General features: G+C 64.1%; 2 protein-coding genes across 2 annotated transcripts; one reads left to right on the top strand and one right to left on the bottom strand.

Moving 5' to 3' along the window:
• The first annotated feature begins 1,480 nt into the window (after positions 1-1,480).
• On the top strand, positions 1,481-3,578 carry BRF2 (BRF2 RNA polymerase III transcription initiation factor subunit). Its single transcript, XM_065747123.1, has 4 exons — positions 1,481-1,634; positions 1,713-1,772; positions 2,307-2,628; positions 2,822-3,578. The coding sequence occupies exons 1-4, from the start codon at positions 1,481-1,483 to the stop codon at positions 3,519-3,521; spliced, it is 1,236 nt and encodes a 411-aa protein (XP_065603195.1). The 3' UTR covers positions 3,522-3,578.
• Positions 3,579-5,104: 1,526 nt separating this feature from the next.
• Positions 5,105-18,227, bottom strand: ADGRA2 (adhesion G protein-coupled receptor A2). Its single transcript, XM_065747151.1, has 19 exons — positions 17,992-18,227; positions 13,924-13,995; positions 10,791-10,862; positions 10,630-10,701; positions 10,320-10,391; positions 10,069-10,232; positions 9,758-9,971; positions 9,398-9,562; positions 8,787-8,988; positions 8,550-8,699; positions 8,287-8,448; positions 7,945-8,154; positions 7,658-7,859; positions 7,317-7,525; positions 7,072-7,199; positions 6,835-6,958; positions 6,591-6,739; positions 6,375-6,464; positions 5,105-6,248 (listed from the first exon to the last, which is right to left on the bottom strand). Exons 1-19 carry the CDS (start codon positions 18,210-18,212, stop codon positions 5,141-5,143), a joined length of 3,786 nt encoding a protein of 1,261 aa, XP_065603223.1. The 5' UTR covers positions 18,213-18,227; the 3' UTR covers positions 5,105-5,140.
• Between the last annotated feature and the right edge of the window lie 347 nt (positions 18,228-18,574).

The following is an 18,574-nucleotide window of genomic DNA, read 5'->3' on the forward strand; positions in this document are numbered from 1 at the left end:
TCCCTCCCCACAGAACTCTGGAAAGAAGTGCCTATACCTCATGCATAAACTTCTCTTCTAGACTTTACTCCATAACTTTCTGGTTCAGAGAGTCAGAAAAACCCTCAGTGCCTTCGAACAGCGTACGAGTTCCAAATGACAGAGGCTGTTGTTGGCACTCATGGCTGCACGCGGGCTCAGGAAGGCTGGGTGTGGTTCTTCTGCTCTCATTTTGGCAGTGAGGGCTCTGCTGTGTCTTTGGCTGCTGAGGTCTGTGGTGCTGTGCACAGTGCAGTCGGGGTTTCGTGATGGTTTTTTGGTTACGTGCATTCCCTTCAGTGAGAATGTGTATCTCGAGGTCCCCCACACAAACCAGACAGTAACGTGTGCTCGTACTGCTCCTCAGAGACAAAGCCTTAAAACTTGGACTGTCCTTTCCCGGGTTTCTCTTTGCCCACAGAGGCACTGTGTGGCCTTTGTGCTGTGGAGACGGGTGCTGCTGCAGGCAGAGCTCCTGGATGAGCCACAGCTGTGAAATAGCACAGACCTCGTGCCTCTGCCTGCTGTCAGCAATACTCCTTTCTTTGGTGCCTTTCTTTGGTGCGCGGGGTGCTCACCTTGATTTTTAAGGGGCCTAAGAATCGAATGCATTCATTGTTTGATTACTGATGGACCTAAATGCATTTTTCCCTGTGTGTACAGTCTGCTTTTATCGCGGGTGCTGTTTGTTTTTAAACGCCCTTTGGTTTTGTGGAACACTAAAATAAAACATACCTTAATTCCACTGTTCTGATTGCTGTCTCTTTCTGGAATAGCTCTGACAGAAGGGGAGGCAGCACGTGTCCCAGTGCTGCTCTGTGCCTCTCGCAGCCCCTCCTGAACGCGTTTGTGGTGGTCACAGACATCTGATTTCTGGATAACATCTCCTAATGGAGGTGCGGGGTGCGTGGTGCCTCTTTCTGCCTCTCAGGTGTGGGGCAGAGGGGACTCTGGAGGACACTGTGCCTATGGAGAGCAGCTGGAAAACGCAGTGGTTGCTCAGCATTGACCTCCAACCCGAACCCACAGCCCGTGCTGCTGTACCCGCGGGGGGGTTCAGGGCTGCAGAGGACGTGGAGCTGCTTTCATCCACTGTAAACACCCGGCGGGGTGGGGAAACCTGCTGGACAGGGAGAGTGGAAAATGTGCTAAAGGTCCTCGGCTGGGAGCGGAATCACCTGCACGCAGCACTGACCTGAAGGGTAGTGGCACTCAGTCAGCGCGGAGCTCAGGGCGCGCTCACGCTGTGATAAAAAAAGGGCATCAAAATCCACGGGAGGAGGAGGAGGCGGAATCCGATCCGTGGGAGGAGGCGAAAACAGCGCTGCTCCGGGGGCGGAACGCGCGGAGCCGGAACGCGGCGCTCCGCCCGGACCGTGCGCGGGGACGGACCGCGGCGCGGCGCCGCGATTGGCTGAGGGCGGTGCGCCCCCGTCGCGGGTCCGTTCCGGTGCGGGGCGGCATGGCGCTGCGGGGCCGCTGTCCGGAGTGCGGCTCTGCGGCGCTGCTGGAGGACGCGCACTACGCGCAGCAGCAGTTGGTGTGCGGGGCGTGCGGCTGCGTGCTGTCCGAGGGGCTGCTCACCACCACGTACAGCGACGAGGGGCAGCTCCGAGGTGCGGGCGGTGCCGCGCGCTCCCCGCGCCCCCCCGCGCTCCGCTGTGCCCTGAGGCGCCGCTGTTTCTGTCTTTCAGAGGTGGCCTACTCGCAGAGCACCGGGCAGAAGGAGCAGCTGAAGCGCTGCGAGCAGAGAGGTGAGGGCGCGGCCTTCGTTTGCCGTCGGTTCCGTTCCGGATTGAGCCGGAAGGGGCCCTTAAAGACCCCGCCCCCACTCCCCGCGTTGAGTGGGGGGCGCCCGCAGCTCTGTCTGTGCTCGCGGCCCCATCCCCGTTCGGTGTCTCCGGGTCGCACCTCTCTGCGACCAACGCCTCTCAGCCCTTGTTGCACACAGCTTCCCTGAATCCAGCCCTGATCTTCCCGTCCAGTTTGAAACCGTTTCCCCTCGTCCCGTCAGAGCGCATCCCCTCCTTCCTTACGGCTCTTTGATACCAAAGGGCCGCGCTCAGCTCTCCCTGCAGCCCTCACTCCCCCATCCTCGCAGGGGAGTGCTCCATCCCTCGGATCATTTCTGTCACTGTAACGTGTTTCTGAGGCTCTCTGGAGTGGTAAAAGCCTTTGGGAGCTGACAGTAAAAGCGTGGAGGAAGGAGTTAGTTCTGCCTGCACGGTAGCGTCCCTATGAGGTGAGTGCTCAAGAAACGGATCCTGAAGGGCAGTGTCTTTTCACAGGGATCAGACGGGTCCAGGATCTCTGCAAGGTCCTTCGTCTCCCGTCGGTGTTTGAGGGAACGGCCGTGTCCTACTTCCAGAGAGCGCTGCAGCACTCCTCCTTCCACCTGGGCAGCCTGGAGAAGAAGGAGCTCCTGGTGGGCTGCTGCGTGCTGGCCACCTGTCGGCAGCACAACTGGCCGCTGACGCTGGGGACGATCTGCTCCCTCCTCTATGCGAAGCAGGAGCTGGTCACCAGCGTCTACCTGAGCCTTCAGAAGGAGCTCGGGATCTCCGTGCCGGCGCTGAGCCTTTCAGACCTGGTGAAAACACACCTCAACAGGTAACGGGGCCTTTTGGTGCTGTGTACGGCACCAGTTTGTGCGGAAGCTTCCAGAATGCAGCTGCTGGGGAAGGCTGTTTGGAGGGCGAGCAGCGAGCTGCAGCTCTTATGGAGGCAGAAACCCCTCCGTGCCTGAGCCGTGTTGCTCCATCAGCGTTGTTCCTGGGGCTAACTGTGTTCTCTGCTCTTTTAGTTTCCGGCTGTTCCAGCCCACGGAGGACATCCCTGTCACGTTTGTGGAGGACAAAGAGACTCTGCTCGCCCGGACCATGCAGGTGGTGGAGCTGGCCAGCGAGACGTGGCTGGTGACAGGCCGGCACCCCGTCCCCATCGTCACGGCCGCGGCCTTCCTGTCGTGGCAGTCGCTGCAGCCCGCTGCCCGCCTCAGCTGCACCTTCACTCAGTTCTGCAGGGCAGCGGGCGTCGATCTGCCGCCCCCTGCACGCCTGAGGCTGAAGGAGCTCTGTGACATCCTCCTGAGGATGGCGGCCGAGCTCGCTTGGCTGAGGGTGCTTAACTTGGACAAGAAGACCGTGGTCAAACACATCGGGGATCTGCTGCGGCACCGGATCTTCCTGCTGAAAAACGCCTTCTGCGAGGCTGAGGAGGAGGAGCAGGCGGGGGCAGCCCGGGGTGGGGACTCCTCCAGTGATCCTCGGGCAGAGCCGGACGAGATCCGTCCCGCGGAGGGGCAGCAGGAGGCTGAGAGCAGCAGGAGGGCACTGCTGCCACCCTGCCTGCTCCGCCCGAGGAAGAGGCTGCGCACCGCGGCCTTGAGCGCTTCGGATGCTGCCCTCACTGGAGATGAGCCCATCTCTGATGCTGAAATCGAGCAGTACCTGAGGGACCCGGAGGAGGTCCGGGAGTTCAGGAAGGCCAAAGTGTGGCAGTGAAGACGGACCATCGGTGGAGCAGTGCCCTCAGAGAGCGTGGGACCAAGAGCGTGAAGGCTGATGGGAAAGGAGCCAGTGCACTCCAAGGACAGTGGGCAGTGCTTGCTTTCGTGCTCTGGATCCAAGCGAATCCTTTTAGTGGGGTTTGTCACGGTTCAGTTCGAAGCTGTGGGGCTGCTGGGGAGCTGTGTGAGCACAGCACTGCAGGCTGCTCCTTTCAGGCCCTGCACAGTGCTGCCACCCCTGCCTGCATCGTGGGCTGCTGTGTCTGAACACGGCACGTTGGGCACGTTTGCAAATCTTTAATATATTAAACAAAACGTATCTGCGAGAAACATTATATAAAAATGCAAAAAAGAGCCCTTTAGAGACATTTCTTTGGCATATTTCCCCCCCCTCCCCCACGTCTTATTGCAGGAAGCTCTCTGCTGAGCTGTCATTTTGCTTGTAATGTAAACAGACAAAAAGAAGAAGTAATTAATGATACCAAGCTCTTGATATAATACTGCCACGGTGCAGCAAGCGTATATAGCACGTCAGCCTGAGCAGGACTGCCCCCAGCAGGGACTGCCTCGAGGTTAAGGTGAAGCAGTCCGTTAATCAGAGCGGTCTGCAGAGCTGCACAAACACGGACCACTGCAGCCAGAGGGAGAGGAGCTGTGCGCGGAGCTGCTGAGCCGTGCTGGGGGGGAGGGACCCGTGGGAGGTAGGTCAGCAGCGAAACCCATTTGCTCACGGGGGCAGCTGAGGCTGCAGGCAGCTCTCAACACCTCCTCGTGTTGGGCTTTGAGCAGACGGAGATCTGGGAGTGCTCCTGGGCCATGGGGGCTTTCTGAAAGGGGGACTTGTTTTTAAGTGGGGAAAAGGAAGTGCTCGGGTGGGCTGCAGCCCTTTGCAGGTCCCAAGAGGGGGAGTGCACACTGCAGGGACAGGAGGAGCTCGGGGTGGGAGCAAAGCACGCGGGGCTGAGCACACACACGTGGGGTGAGGACGAGGATCTGCTTTGGTGTCCGTGCCCCGCTGGGCTCTTTGGTTCCTGCAGGGGATGGACACCCCGTGCTCAGCTCAGGGCAGCAGTGCTGCTGAGCCCCTTTGCATAGGTCAGAGCTGTGAGGGTTTGGGAGCGTTGTGCTTTTAGTGTCCGACATCCTCGGGGCGCAGACAGTTTGGCCTTTTGTGCTTGCTTCGCAATATGGCTTTTGCTTTGGCCACGGGGTGACCCTCGGGGCTGAACGCTGTCCTTTAGGATCACGCTGGGGTTTCACAACACTTCACACTGAGGCTCTTTCAGAAAAAGCTCTCTGTGGGCACCCGGAGTTCTGCGGCGTTGGGGACGCTGCAGTCACAGATTCCTGGGAGGCACTTCGCAGCAGTCCGTACATACACACATTCGACCATATAGACATTTGAAAAATAGACCTTTCTTTGTATAATATAAAATAGCATTTAGGATCAGTCTGAGGCGGGGGGAGCGGTTCCGGCTGCCACAACCGGGGGGGGGGAGGTGGGGGCGGGGGCTGTGACGCCCACCGAGCCGGGATGAGACCCCACACTGCCCCCAGTCGGCCCCTCCACCCCACTCGGATGCGCTGCGGCCGTCTGCTCCTCATCCCTCTCCCTCACACGGTGGTTTCGCTCTTCCAGAGCCCGCTCCTCATCCCGGCCCCGCCGTCGGCGTCGGCGAGGTTGACGTCGTACTTGCTGCCCTTCAGCGCTCCGTTGTGGCTGCCCACGTTGAGGGGATAGGACCGGCGCTTCGCGTCCCGCTCCGCCTGCCGCACGTTGTCCCCGCTCCTCCTCCGCGCCTCCGGGAAACCGTCGCTGCCCTCGGAAGGGCTGGGGGCCGCCTCCCCGTCGTGCGGCACCGAGCAGCGGTTCCCGGGGCTGTTCCCGCTGCTGGGATAGCTCTCGGAGGGGCTGTTGTGCACGCTGCCGCTCTCGCTCTGCTCCGAGGACGGTCCCCGCAGCGCCTTCGTGCGGTGCTGCTGCTTCCCCTCGCGGTGCTGCTTCGTTCTGCCCTTGTGGTTCCTGCGGTGATTGCCCGCGTGTCTCCCCGGCCCGGAGCTCCTCCCGTCGGTCCGGCCCTGTGCCGCCCGCAGGTTGGTCAGCTTGCAGCTCGGAGAGCTGCTGGGGGAGGAGGAGGACGTGGCACTGCGGGCGGCGTCGGGATCGCAGCCGATGAACATCTGCGAGCCGTCCTCGGCCGCTGCTGCTCCCGTGTGGCCGTAGGGCTGCATGGGCAGCGCGGCGCGGTACGAAGGGCAGCAGGACAACCACGAGCCCAGCACGTCCCGGCGGCGGACGCAGTGATGGATGAAGATGAAGAGCCCCAACGCCACGGCCGTCACCCCGTAGAGGCAGCTGAAGACCACGTTGAGCTCTCCGCGCTGGGACACGGCCATGGCTCCGAACGTCCACAGTGCCACGTACATGGCGTGCACGGCCAGCAGTGCCCACAGCTGTGCCTGCAGGGAGTACACCCCGTCCTCCTCCGGGCACTGCGTCCCCGAGTGCAGCGTCACCGAGACGGAGCCCGAGTCCGTGAGCAGCTCCCCGTTGGTCCCCAGCCCCGGTGCTGCGCCCGGCGGCTCCGCGGGCTCCTTCCCGCGGGGAGCGTGGCACTGCAGGCAGAGCCCGGCACACAGCAGGTACAGCCAGGTGAGCAGCAGGATGAAGGCCACGGGCACGTAGAAGGCGCCCAGGCTGGGCCTCCACACCAGCCAGCAGCTGCAGGGGGAGAGAAGAGGTTTCTGTCAGCGTGGCTGGGGCACCTCGGTGCTTGGGTGTGCCCCGTGCATCACGCGTGGCTTGTCCACGGGCAGCACTGCCGGCTTGCCTTCCCCTGACACGTACTAGGGGTTGTTGTCGTGGTAGTTGTGGATGTTGACGGCCGCCGTGATGCCGCAGATGATGAGTGGGATCCCGCCGGCAATCAGATAGAACCTGCAAAGGGAGGGAGCACACCCAGAGCTCGGCGAGGTGCTGGCTCAGGGCTCACCCACAGCGTGCCGTGGTGCTGGGGGCACCTCCCAGTCGAGGTGAGGGGTCCCAGGCGGGGGGTGGCAGTACCGGAGCATGGGCCGAGGGGGGGCTGCTGCTGCCGCATCCCCGTCTGGCTGCCGAGGTGCTTTCCAGGTCGCCTCCTTGTAGAGGACACGGGCTTTCACCACCATCCACAGCAGCGTGGACAGGGAGGAGTAGTGCAAAACGATGCCGACCTGCGGGGACAGGACGATGAGGTGAGCAGGGGGCTGAGGTTGTGCCTGGAGAAAAGGGGCCCCGTTGGGGTCTGCGTGGCCGCGGGGGCACGCACCGCTTGGCAGACGACCAGGTACCCGGTGAGGGTGATGCCTCCTGCAAACACTGCCGATGTCATGGCCATGTGGAAGCAGAGGTTAAGGAGCATGTGCCAGCACTTCTGCGTGATGTGAATGGTGCTGCAGGGAGCAGAAGGGAGCGCTGAGCTGCCGGGCTTGGGCTGTCCCCCCTCCCCTCCCTCGCCCCTCCAGCCATACCCACACCCGTGGCCGAGGCCTCCCGTGATGCTCACCCGTGGTGGACGATGTAGGTGATGATGGTGGTGAAGAGGCAGAGCAGCAGCACGGCCGTGCAGGTGTACATGGCCGGGTGCAGCACCTCCACCGGACCCCGCGCCTCGCTGGGGAACCCACTCAGCTCCTGCACGGCACCACACGGCCCCTCAGGCCCTGCCCCACGACCCCACAGCCTGCAGCACGCGTCCTACACCTCCGCGTGGCCCCACTGCCCGCCCCCCCCCCCCGCTGCCCCACATACCATGAGCACGGCCACGTTGCTGAGGTGCCGGCAGTGCAGGGAGGTGACGTTGGGCTCGCGGGCGGCCAGCTGGCAGCCCTCTGCACTCCAGCCCCCCATGCCCCCCAGCACCTCGAAGTTCCAGTAGGCGGCCACGGGGTCCGCACCCTCCCCGGGGTGCCGCAGCGACACGGCCACCGGCTCCGTCAGGTTCCCAACGCTGCAGCCATCTACGGGGATGCAAGAGAGCTGGTGAGCCACGGGGGGCTCATCCTGACGGGGAAGGGCTGGTGAGAACACCCCCCCCCCCCAGGAGCTCCCGTGTCCATAGGAAGGTGGCCGTGCCGGCACGCAGCCCTTACATGTCCCCGCGTAGATGACCGGCGTGGCCACGCTGCGTCGCTTGCCGTCGTCTGCTAGCCGTGAGGAGTTGCCCGTGCTGCAGAAGAGCTTCCCATTGCGGAACACCAGCAGCTGCAGCTTGCAGTCAGCCAGGGGGGAGGGCGGGACGGGGCTGGCGAAGAGGCTGGGGGGCAGCTGGATGGAGGCCAGGGCGATGCTGTTCTGCAGGCACACCGATGCCGGTGAGACCAAGCTACACCCTCGTGCCCCCCCCCCCTCCCCTCACCACCCCCCATCAGCCCCACACCTTGATGTGGAAGCTGCTCAGGGAGATGTTGGGGCGTCCCGTGGTGCAGCGCAGCCGCAGCTGCTGGTCGGACTGGGGCTCGGCCGCCTGCTCGGTGGGGGCTGTGCGCCCAGGGGGGCCCCCGTCGCGGCGCTGGAACGCCACGCAGCTCAGCCCCACGTAGCTCTCGGGCTTTACCACGTATGCCTCGAAGGCGATGTTGCGTGAGTTCTGCCAGGCACACAGCAGTGAGGAGGCTGCCGGCCCCGGAGCGGGCGGGGACCCCCACCACGTGCAGGGACCCCCACCACGTGCAGGGACCCCCACCACGTGCAGGGACCCCCACCACGTGCAGGGACTCACCACGGCCATGTGCTGGGAGTTGCTGCTCAGGGTGTGAGCAGCGATCTTCTCCAGCGAGCGGACGATGCTGGTGCACGCCTTCTCCTCCTTCTGAGACATCCAGAGGATGTGGTCGTCCACCAGCATGATGTTGCTTGCCATCTCCACGATCACGTCGGTGAGCTGCGGGTTGCGCTCGGTTTGTCCATCCCCAGCTCGTGCTTCCCCCTCAAAACCCACCGTGCACGGACGGGGAAAGCACAGAGCAGCAGCAGCAGCATTACCTGCTTGATCTGGTCCACGTAGCCAATAAACTTCTCGATCATCTGAGCCACGTAAAGGACATCAACCATGTCTGAGAAGTTGGCGGCCTCAGCCGTGTAGACGCGCAGCTGATGAGCCAGCGTCAGCGCATTGGAGGCGTTGATGGGCATCTGCAGGGAGGCACAGCCACGGGGCACCATCACAGCTGTGCCCGACCCCAACCTCAGCAACGGGTGCGGGCCGAGCACCCAGCTCACCAGCACGAAGGTGTAGAGCACGCGGGTGATGTCGTTGGTGTAGAGGCAGTGGGAGTAGTCTCCCTCCTCCCAGCGCCCGGCGCGGTCACAGCGCCTGGATGCTTGCTTCTCTGCTGCTGGGCCCCCACTCACCGGCCCCGAGGAGAAGGGATACTGCAGGCACGACTGGAAGGCAGTGATACCTGCCAGCGTGCGGGGCCACCTGTGTGCACACACACACACACACACACGGGGACCGTGGGGCGATGCTCCCCACAGCGCTGCTGTCCCCCCATCCCACATCCTGCCCGGCCAGGGAGGAGGAGGGGGGAGGGGGGGGGGGGGCTCTGTTAATCGAAGCCACGTTGCCTGCAGCAGTCATTGACATTCTGGAGCAGCCCTGCCGAGGCTCCAGCAGGCGCCCGCAGCCTTTCGTCTCGTGCCAGAGAAATTCCAACACCTCTGCTGCTGGAGCCGGGCACGGGAAGGCCTTCAAAGGAGCTCACGCTCCCTGTGGCTGCTAATTGCTACCAGACGGTCGGGCACCTGCGGGCCCCTGCCTGCAGCCCAGCCCTGGCCCAGCACGGCCACGTCCCCCCCTTGGTCACACTGCTGCTGCTGCTGCTCTGTACCTGAAGTCCCCGCGGTTGTTGGTGACGCGCTCTGCGGGGCAGTAGGACGCCGAGGTCTCCAGCACCACGATCTCCACCTTCTTGCTGACGTTGCCCTGAGAGGTGGAGACGGAGCACTCCCACTCGCCGTTGGCGGAGACGTGGATGTTGGAGAGGATGAGCTCGCTGCGGGCAGAGGGGACACACCGGGATGGAGGGGCAGCGGTCCCCGGGGGTGGGGGCACCCCCCGGGAAGCACTGCCCGCATTTTGCATCCCACCTACAGCACTCGCTGCCCACGGAGCTGCAAGCCCCGCGCTGCCCCCATCCCACCTCCACCCCATCCCCTTCATCTCCGAGCCAGCCCGGCCCCGCCCCCACCTGGTGATGAAGGTGCAGTCGTGGACGATGCTCTCCTCCACGATGACGCCCTCCCGCTCGTCGTCCTGCACGCGCTGCCGGTTGTGGTACCAATGGATCCGGGTGCTGCTGTCCAGGTAGGTGGCGGTGCACTGGAACGGCAGCCGGTCCCCCTGGAACACCACCTGGCGCAGCGATGGGATGAGGTGGTGGGTGTGCAGCTCCGGGACGCCCGCTGCAGGGTGTGTGGGGGGGGGACACACACACACATGCGGTGTGAGCCCCCCCGGGGTCCCAGCACGCTGCCCGCAGCCGTCCCGTGCCCCGCTCACCGCACTGCAGCCGGCTCTCGTGGGCGCTGCGCAGCGGGACGGCGCGGAGCTGCCGCGGGTACGCGCACTGCGTGCGCTCTGAGATGTGCACGGAGCGGTTGTGGGCCCAGGGCAGCGCCCAGCGCAGGTTGCAGTCGCACGTCAGGTGCTCGGTGGAGAAGTCCCTGCGAGGATGGAGAGCTGTGTGTGTGTGTGGGGGGGGGGGGGGGTTGGGCACGGGCTGTGTTTGGGGACAGGGTGTGTGTACTCACACGACTTTCAGCGAGGGCAGCTCGTCGAAGACGCCGGGGGGGAGGCTGGAGAAAATGTTCCCTGACATGTTGCTGCAAGACAGCGAAGCACAGAGTCAGGGAGGAGGAGGGGACGCGTCTGGATATACCCAACAAGTCCTCTCGAGTCCTCGAGCTCCTGGGCACTCACTGCTCCGGGCATCCCATCCCCAACTCTGGAGATGAAAGACCTCAGGAGGGGAGCCGGACTCCGAGCCCCCCCACTTCCAGCCCCCATCACCCGGAGTGTGGGGCACGGTGGCCCTCCGGGGGACCCCAGGGCACTGCTTACAGTCGGAGCAGGTTGCTGAGCCCCTGGAAGACGCCGGCGCTCAGGCAGCCGATGCGATTGTTGGAGAGGTCCCTGCAGGGAAGCGGAGGGGCCGTGAGCCCTGGAGATGCTGTGCTGCTCCCCGTCCCCACGGGCACCCCCCTCACTCCCTGGGCACTTACAGGCGCTTCAGCTCGGGGAGCCCGAGGAAGGCTCCTGGCTGCACCGTGCTGATCAGGTTGTTCTTCAGGTCCCTGCGGGGAGAAGCACACAGAGCTCGGGGCGCGCAGCCAGCACCCTGCCCCTCCACACCAGCACAGTGCACACAGCCACGTGGGAGCCTGGGGCTGGCACTGCAGGGCCCCACTCATCCCCTGCCCACCATCCCCTCCTGCAGAGCTGTTTCCAGGCAGGCTACCGGGGTAAGAGCACGCTGCAAACGTCACCGCAGCCCCACAGTGGCTTTGCAGCTCAGAGGAAGCTTGACTGGGTTACTAGTCATGGGTACACCCATCCAGCTCCCAGGGTGCAGGGCTGTGTGTGTGCAGGCTGTGTGTGTGCAGGGCTGTGTGTGTGTGCAGGCTGTGTGTGTGCAGGCTGTGTGTGTGCAGGGCTGTGTGTGTGTGCAGGCTGTGTGTGTGCAGGCTGTGTGTGTGCAGGCTGTGTGTGTGCAGGCTGTGTGTGTGCAGGGCTGTGTGTGTGCAGGCTGTGTGTGTGCAGGGCTGTGTGTGTGCAGGCTGTGTGTGTGCAGGCTGTGTGTGTGCAGGCTGTGTGTGTGCAGGGCTGTGTGTGTGCAGGCTGTGTGTGTGCAGGGCTGTGTGTGTGCAGGCTGTGTGTGTGCAGGCTGTGTGTGTGCAGGGCTGTGTGTGTGCAGGGCTGTGTGTGTGCAGGCTGTGTGTGTGCAGGCTGTGTGTGTGCAGGGCTGTGTGTGTGCAGGGCTGTTGTGCAGGGCTGTGTGTGTGCAGGGCTGTGTGTGTGCAGGCTGTGTGTGTGCAGGGCTGTTGTGCAGGGCTGTGTGTGTGCAGGGCTGTTGTGCAGGGCTGTGTGTGTGCAGGGCTGTGTGTGTGCAGGCTGTGTGTGTGCAGGGCTGTTGTGCAGGGGTGTGTGTGTGCAGGCTGTGTGTGTGCAGGGCTGTTGTGCAGGGCTGTGTGTGTGCAGGCTGTGTGTGTGCAGGCTGTGTGTGTGCAGGGCTGTGTGTGTGCAGGCTGTGTGTGTGCAGGGCTGTGTGTGTGCAGGGCTGTGTGTGTGCAGGGCTGTGTGTGTGCAGGGCTGTTGTGCAGGGCTGTGTGTGTGCAGGGCTGTGTGTGTGCAGGCTGTGTGTGTGCAGGGCTGTGTGTGTGCAGGGCTGTTGTGCAGGGCTGTGTGTGTGCAGGGCTGTGTGTGTGCAGGCTGTGTGTGTGCAGGCTGTGTGTGTGCAGGGCTGTTGTGCAGCCCAGGTGAGCGCCGGTGCTGAAGGAACAGCTCCACTCCCGCATCACCGCTCCCGGTGCCGGGCACACCTGTAGTGCAAACACAGCCGTCCCAAAAGCATCCTCCCCGTGCAGAACACAGCCGACCCCGGCACACAGACCCCACACAGACCCCACGGAGGGATCCCCAGAGCCCCGTGCACGCAGCAGGGCCGCCCCACGTTGCCCCCCCCGCACACGGTGTTGGTGCAGCACGTTCACTGCAGCGTGAGGATCCGGCCCTTTCCGCTCCCGACCCTCCCTACAGAGCGTGGGATGGGGTTACCACGCTCCCACCGGAGCCCCTCAGCGCAGTGCCCGTTCTGCCTGCCGGATGGGGACCACAGTGGGGACGCCCCAAAACTCGCAGTCCCGCGTGGGACCGCCGTCCTGGCCACGTCCCAGCCCCCGAGCGCGGCCGAGGGCACGGCACTCCCAGTCGGGGCTGCGCTAATGAGGGCGGCCGCATACCGGCCCTGCTCACACTCATTAATCTCATTATGCCGCCGCATATCAGTGGCGGTGCTGAGCTGGCAGCGCCGAGAGGAGGTGGAGTGGGGCTCTGGGGGTGGCTCGGGGACCCTGGGAACAGCTCAGCCCCGGTGGCCGCGTCGCACCGGGATGCTGAACCCCCACGGCCCCACAACCCAAGCGAGGGGACCCTGAGGTCCTCGTGGTGCCCCTGTGGGGCACGACAGTGCTGGGACAGAGCCGAGGCACACGATTAGGGCTGCTGTCGGGAGCAATCGGGCGCAGTGCTGCGCTGGGCGGGGGGATGCTGCCCGTGGCCGTGCTCTGAGCTGAGCTTTGGTGGAGGATACCCCATGCTACACACACACACGGACCTCAGGGCATGGGGATGTGCAGACCTCCTGCACCCGGGGGCTGCAGTCCCCCGGTGTCGCCCCTGGCCCGGGCTGCTCCCTGTCCATGCTTATTAATCCTCCTGTTAATGAGATCTCAGTGCCAGGAGCCTGGATGTGACCCCACACTTCAACCACAGCACGGGAGAAACTTGGGTCCCCAGAACGACTGAGCCTCCAAACAGCTCCAGGGCTATTTCCATGGCTTCAAAAATCAACACCGTGCACAGCAGGCATGCACCCCAGGCCAACCCCAAAGGCAAAGCCCCACACCAGGCACACAGCCGGCCCCACAGAGCAGCTTGGCTCTGCTGGCTGGGGCAGGTGCACGCCGTGTAACCCAAACAAGCTTCACGTTCATAAATGCTTCCTTGTTTGAGCTAATGAGATCCAGGCTGTGCCGGTCCCAGTGCCTGTGGGGAGCAGTGCTGAGCCCCCCAGGGACGGGACCAACGGGTGCTGTGGTGTCAGTGAGCAGCCCAGGCCCCGCAGAGGGGTCCCTGCACCCCAAAGGAACGGGGACAGCCTTGGCACCGTGGGGTGGTGCAGGCACAGTGCCCCACAGGGACCCTTCCATGGAGGGATGGGCACCCACAGCGTGTCCCCGCAGCTGCAGCCCCCCCAGTCCTGGTGTCACCCCATCTCTGTGGGGCTGAGGAATGCGTGAGCCCCTTGAAGGGGAACAAAACGCCCTCAGTGTGCCCGTCCCCACTCCTACATACCTACAGATCAGATCCATATGGGGGCCATAAATCTCCCCTTATTAAAGCTCCCTCCATAGAGATGCCTTTCATGGAGAGATAAGAAAGTTGACTTTGTTCGGGGGGACAATGTCGCTTTTCATACCGGCCCCCTCTGAGGGTGCCCCCCCCCCATCCCCGGTGCCTCTGCCCCATCCCAGCTCCCAGGGACCCCGGGTTGCCCGTGGGTGCTGGTGGCAAATTCAGTGCCCAGAGGAGCAGTGAGTACCCAAACCCAACCACCCCCATCCTCCGTGCACTCACAGCTTCTCCAGCGCCCACAGCCCGAAGAAGGAACCGTTCTGCAGCACTGTGATCTTGTTGTTGCTCAGCAGCCTGTGGGGACGAGAGCACAGGGATGGGGGCAGAGGGAAAGATGTTGTTACGTGGGCTGGGACGGAGATGCCCACGGATCCATGGGGCTGGAAGAGTGCAGCCGGACCTGATGCAAGGTGGCACGGCTGGGGGATGACACGGGGGCCACCATGCCATGGTGGCACCGGGCTGGAGGTCCCCAGGGCTGTGTCGGTGCACGGGGCACTGCTGCACAGAGCTGCTCGTGCAGGCAATGAGAGACCCCAGACCTGCACAGATTGGCACCGAGGGCTCCCCAGCCCCTGCCCCGTTGGAGCTCAGCGTGGCACGCAGCCCCGACCCCGCAGGAAGCACAGAGGGAAACCACAGCGGGGAGGGCTCCCCGGGAACCCCGAGCAGCAGAAAAAAGGGCTCATTGAGGGCTGAGCTGGGGCTGTTTACACACGGGCAGTCCCTGCAGCTGGGCTGAATGGGAACTGTGTGCTGCAGACAGGACGTGCTCCGCACCATCCCAGTCCCAGGGGGCGGACGTCGGGTTTCCCTGGCCGCGTTCCCACACTGCAGTCAGGACCTGGGGACTCCTGAGGGGCTGCAACCTATAACCCCGACAGCAGCTCAGCCCCATCCCATCCAAACCCCACGGCACTCGCATGGCACGCAGCTCCCTCTCTGCAGACCCCCACGGGATGCTGCTGCAGAGGAGCAGGGTGTGCTCCACGGATCCTGCGCTCATCCCCACCACCATGTGCTCTCCACAAGGGCGCAGCTTTGGCTGGCATTACAACCAGGGCTGCATCCAGCTGGGAACACGGCCCCCACAGCCCACCCTGGCCCCCAGGAAGGAGCCCCCATGCCAGGAGATGCTTTGTTCTTCTGACCCCTGGGACCATCGGTTGTGCTTCTGCCATAAAAACAAAACTCCCCTCCTTAAAAGGCAAAGCTCGGGCGGTCCAAGATGAAATCAGTATCCCGTGTGATCTGCAGCCAGGCTGCGGGGAGAGCAGGGGAGGGAGCAGGCTCCATCCTGCACCGATGGAGCTGGGACCCCCCCCCCAGCACCGTGGGAGCAAAACTCCCAATGAGTGAGCAAAGGATGCTGGTCTTCTTTCCCAGGTGGGCTCCACACGTTAGTGGTCTCTGCTAGCACCACTCCCAGCGGGGAATCAAGCAAACCCTGAATGCATGGGGGTGTAGGAGGGGTCTGACTGCGGCAGTGGGTCCCTGCCTGGGTCCTTGGGGGACCCGGTCCCCGTGTCCTGGCTGTCTGCAGGGCTTGGCACACCATGAAAGCGCAGCTCTGCTCCTCCAGAGCTCAGCGTTGGCTCCAGCCCAGGCTGGGACTGCACCTCTGAGCTGGGAGTTGCTGAGGTGCAGCCAAACCCCGGGCACAGGACCCACACACCCCACACAGGACCCATGAGCTGGACGTGCCCCTAAAGCAGGGCAGCTCTGCACCCCCAGGAACCAGCGTGGTGATGCTGGGTTCACTGAGTGATGCTGAATCACTCCCTGAGGGAGTAAGGGAGGAAACGCAAGGAGTGGGTGATGGGGTCCCATTGGGTCCCACCCCCTCTCCCCAAACCCACTACCAAGAGCTCCCACGGGGCGATGCCCACGGGGGCAACGGCGCAGAGATGGAGAAATCCCTTTCCTTTCTATTTCTCCCTTCCCCTCATCTCAAGCAAAAAAGAGAAGCCAAAAAATGGGGGGGAGGGGGGGGAGAAAGAAACAACGACGACCAAAAAAAAAAAAAAACCAACCCCAAACATGCTTGTTTTTTCAAGCGTGCCGGAATCCACTTGGATAAATAACGGCTCCAGAACCCGGGCTGCTGGAACAATAAACTTCCTATGTCCCCGACCAAAAAAGGAGGCAGCGGCCGCGCTCCCCGCAGCCGGCGTGCAGCGGGAGGAGGACGCGGCGCGGAGGTTAATAGCGGGGCGAGGGCGGTGGGGGTGGGGAGCACAGCTATGCTTTGCTCTCAGACTGCATTAATTTAAAGCATATGCTCCGTGCAGATAGGGCCGTGCCCCGCGCAGCGCTCGGCTGCCGGTGGGGGATTGTAGGAAGGGTGAAGTGGGGGCCCACGGTGCTTCCCCCCCCCCCCCCCCCACATCCCCATCCACACACACACACCCCACACCCCGGGGCGGTGCCACCGGTTCACGTCACAGCGGGCTATTTCGGATGGTGAAAATTATTGTTGCAACCCTCAGCACAGGAAAAAGGAGCCCCGGAGAGAGGGAAAAGAGGTCAGAGTGGAGCGGGGGGCAGAGGCAGCCCCACGGGGGACGTCAGCTCCCCACGGCACTGCGGGGTCCCCCATCTGTGAGGAGGGAAAAGGAGAAAGCCCACAGACCCCAAAAAACCACCCGAGAAACAACAAAAGGTTTCCAAAAGAAACCGTCTGCAGGGCCCGGGATCAGCAGAGGGGAGTTCAAGTCGAACTGGAAATTGGTCATAAGTCAAAGCCCTCTATTCCCTGCAGACAATCTGTAATTTCGGTGCGATCCAGCTGTGCGCAGCCGTGAGGCCTCAGCTGGGATTCCACATCTGGAAGAGGTTTGGGTTCCTGCCCGTGTGACAGCGCGGCGATTGGGGCGGGCGGGGACGCGGCACGCTTCCAGCGGGGTGCAAAACCCCAGCAGCACAGAGCTGCAGAGCCCCCGCGGCCGTGCAGTGGGGGCAGCCCCGAGATGCTGACCCCCCCAACCCCGAGGAAGCCGTGGTGCCAGCAGGATGGATGCCCTCTGCAGCACAGCGGGGGGCAAGGCACCGGGGGGGGGGGGGGGGGGGCTGCAGGAAGTGCACTGAGCACACCGCGTGCCCCGTGGACGAGGTGTCCGTGGGAGCTGTTGGGATCCACGGAGGGACGTCCCCACGGCCACGTCCTGCAGCTCTGGGAGATGGCAGTGAACCCGGGGCCTCTGGTTTTGATTGTCCCAATCTGGAAAGGGGTTAATGTAAATCGTGTTTACTGCACGAGAGCGGAGCCCCGGGTCACCGCGTGATTTGTAGGTCCCCGTCCACCCCGGTGGGTTTCGTGTCACATCCTAACGCTGCCCCACAGTCACCCCAACAGCGGGCAAGGAATGGGATGCTGCTCCCAAATGCCACTCAGCAAAGCAGCCCCAGGTCCCCACGGGTGCCTGCAGTGGGGTGACACGTCACAGAGCCCCGGGGCACGGGCTGTCAGAGCAGAGGCAGCTCCAGCACGGGTCAGGACCACGAGCACCACCGCTGCTTTGGGGCCACGGATGCTTTGACTGCGACCACTGCTCTGCTCCAGGTTTGCGTGTGCTCACCAGGCCCACATCACAGCCCTGAAATGAAACCTCTGCACAGAGAAGGGCACGCGGGGAACCACGGGCTGCCCCCCAGCAGCCACACGACCCCCATGCACAGCAAGCACTCGGCAACGGGGAGGACTGGGAGCGTGCTGTGCCCTGCAGGACCCCGAAACCAGGACAAGGGGGCAAAGTCCTGGAGGGATGGGGATGGGGATGGGTGAAAGTGCTGCTTCCAGCAGTGGCCGCGCCGTCACTGCCCTCACAGGCAGCTTTAATTCAAACCTCCCTGCTGCAGTTATAAATAAACACACACTGCTGCCAGCGCCTGCACAGAGCCCGGAGCTCCCCCAGCCCAGGGCTGAGCGGGAGCAGAGGGAGCGGAGCACGGGCACGGCCCCATCACAGAGCCCACAACCCCGCAGCGCTCCAGATCGGTTCGGAGCAAATATTCCCAGCAAAAGCTTTCAAACAAAAACATCCACCCCCAGCGCTCCGAGCAGCAAACATCGCGGAAGGAAGCGCGGAGACGGAGCCCGTTTCCTGCGCTCCCACATCAGATCCACGCTGCGCACTCCCACTCCCACCCCACGGGGGACGGCGCGGTCCCGGGGCGGCTCCACGACGGCAAAACCCCATCGAGCGGCGCTCGGAATAAAACCCGCTATTGCCGGGAGGCAGAGCCGCCGGCCTCGCGTGGGACGCGGGCGCGCGTGTGCGCGGTACTCACAGCGTGGCGGTGCCGTCGGGCAGCAGCCGCGGTTCGGGGGGAGCGGGGAGGGCCGCTCCGCTGCACAGCACCCGGCGTCGGGGCACCGCGGGGCCGCTCGCCTTGTGCCGCTCCGCCGCGCACTTACAGCCCACGCTCTGCACCGCGCAGCTCCGCACCGCCGCGGCCCCGCTCAGCTCCGCCGCCACCGCTAAGAGCAGCACCGCCGCAGCCCCCCGCATCGCCCCGGCACCGGGCACCGGGAGCTCCGGCTCCCCGAGCCCCGGGGCGGCTCCGGCGGCGCCGCCTCCCCCGCTCGCAGCGCTCCGCCGCCGGCCCTGGCGCCTCCTCCGGACCGCCCCCCACCGCCTCCTCCTCCTCCTCCTCCTCCTCCTCCTCCTCCTCCCCCCCCGGCCCGGCCACCACCGGCCGGACTCGAGAGTGGAGGGAGAACGGGGACCCCGGGAGGGCAGAGCGGCACCGGACATCGCGCGGGGCTGCGGGGGTAAAGGGCTCAGCCCGACGGCACTGAGCGGGGCACGAAGAGCAGAGCTGGAGCCCTGAGCGTCCGGGGGGAGAGGGAGAGGGGAAGAGAGGGAGGGAG

This window comes from Cyrtonyx montezumae, unplaced genomic scaffold (assembly GCF_038088225.1).
Source record: "Cyrtonyx montezumae isolate F1298 unplaced genomic scaffold, pur_monq_1.0 scaffold_42, whole genome shotgun sequence".
Lineage (NCBI taxonomy): Eukaryota > Metazoa > Chordata > Aves > Galliformes > Odontophoridae > Cyrtonyx > Cyrtonyx montezumae.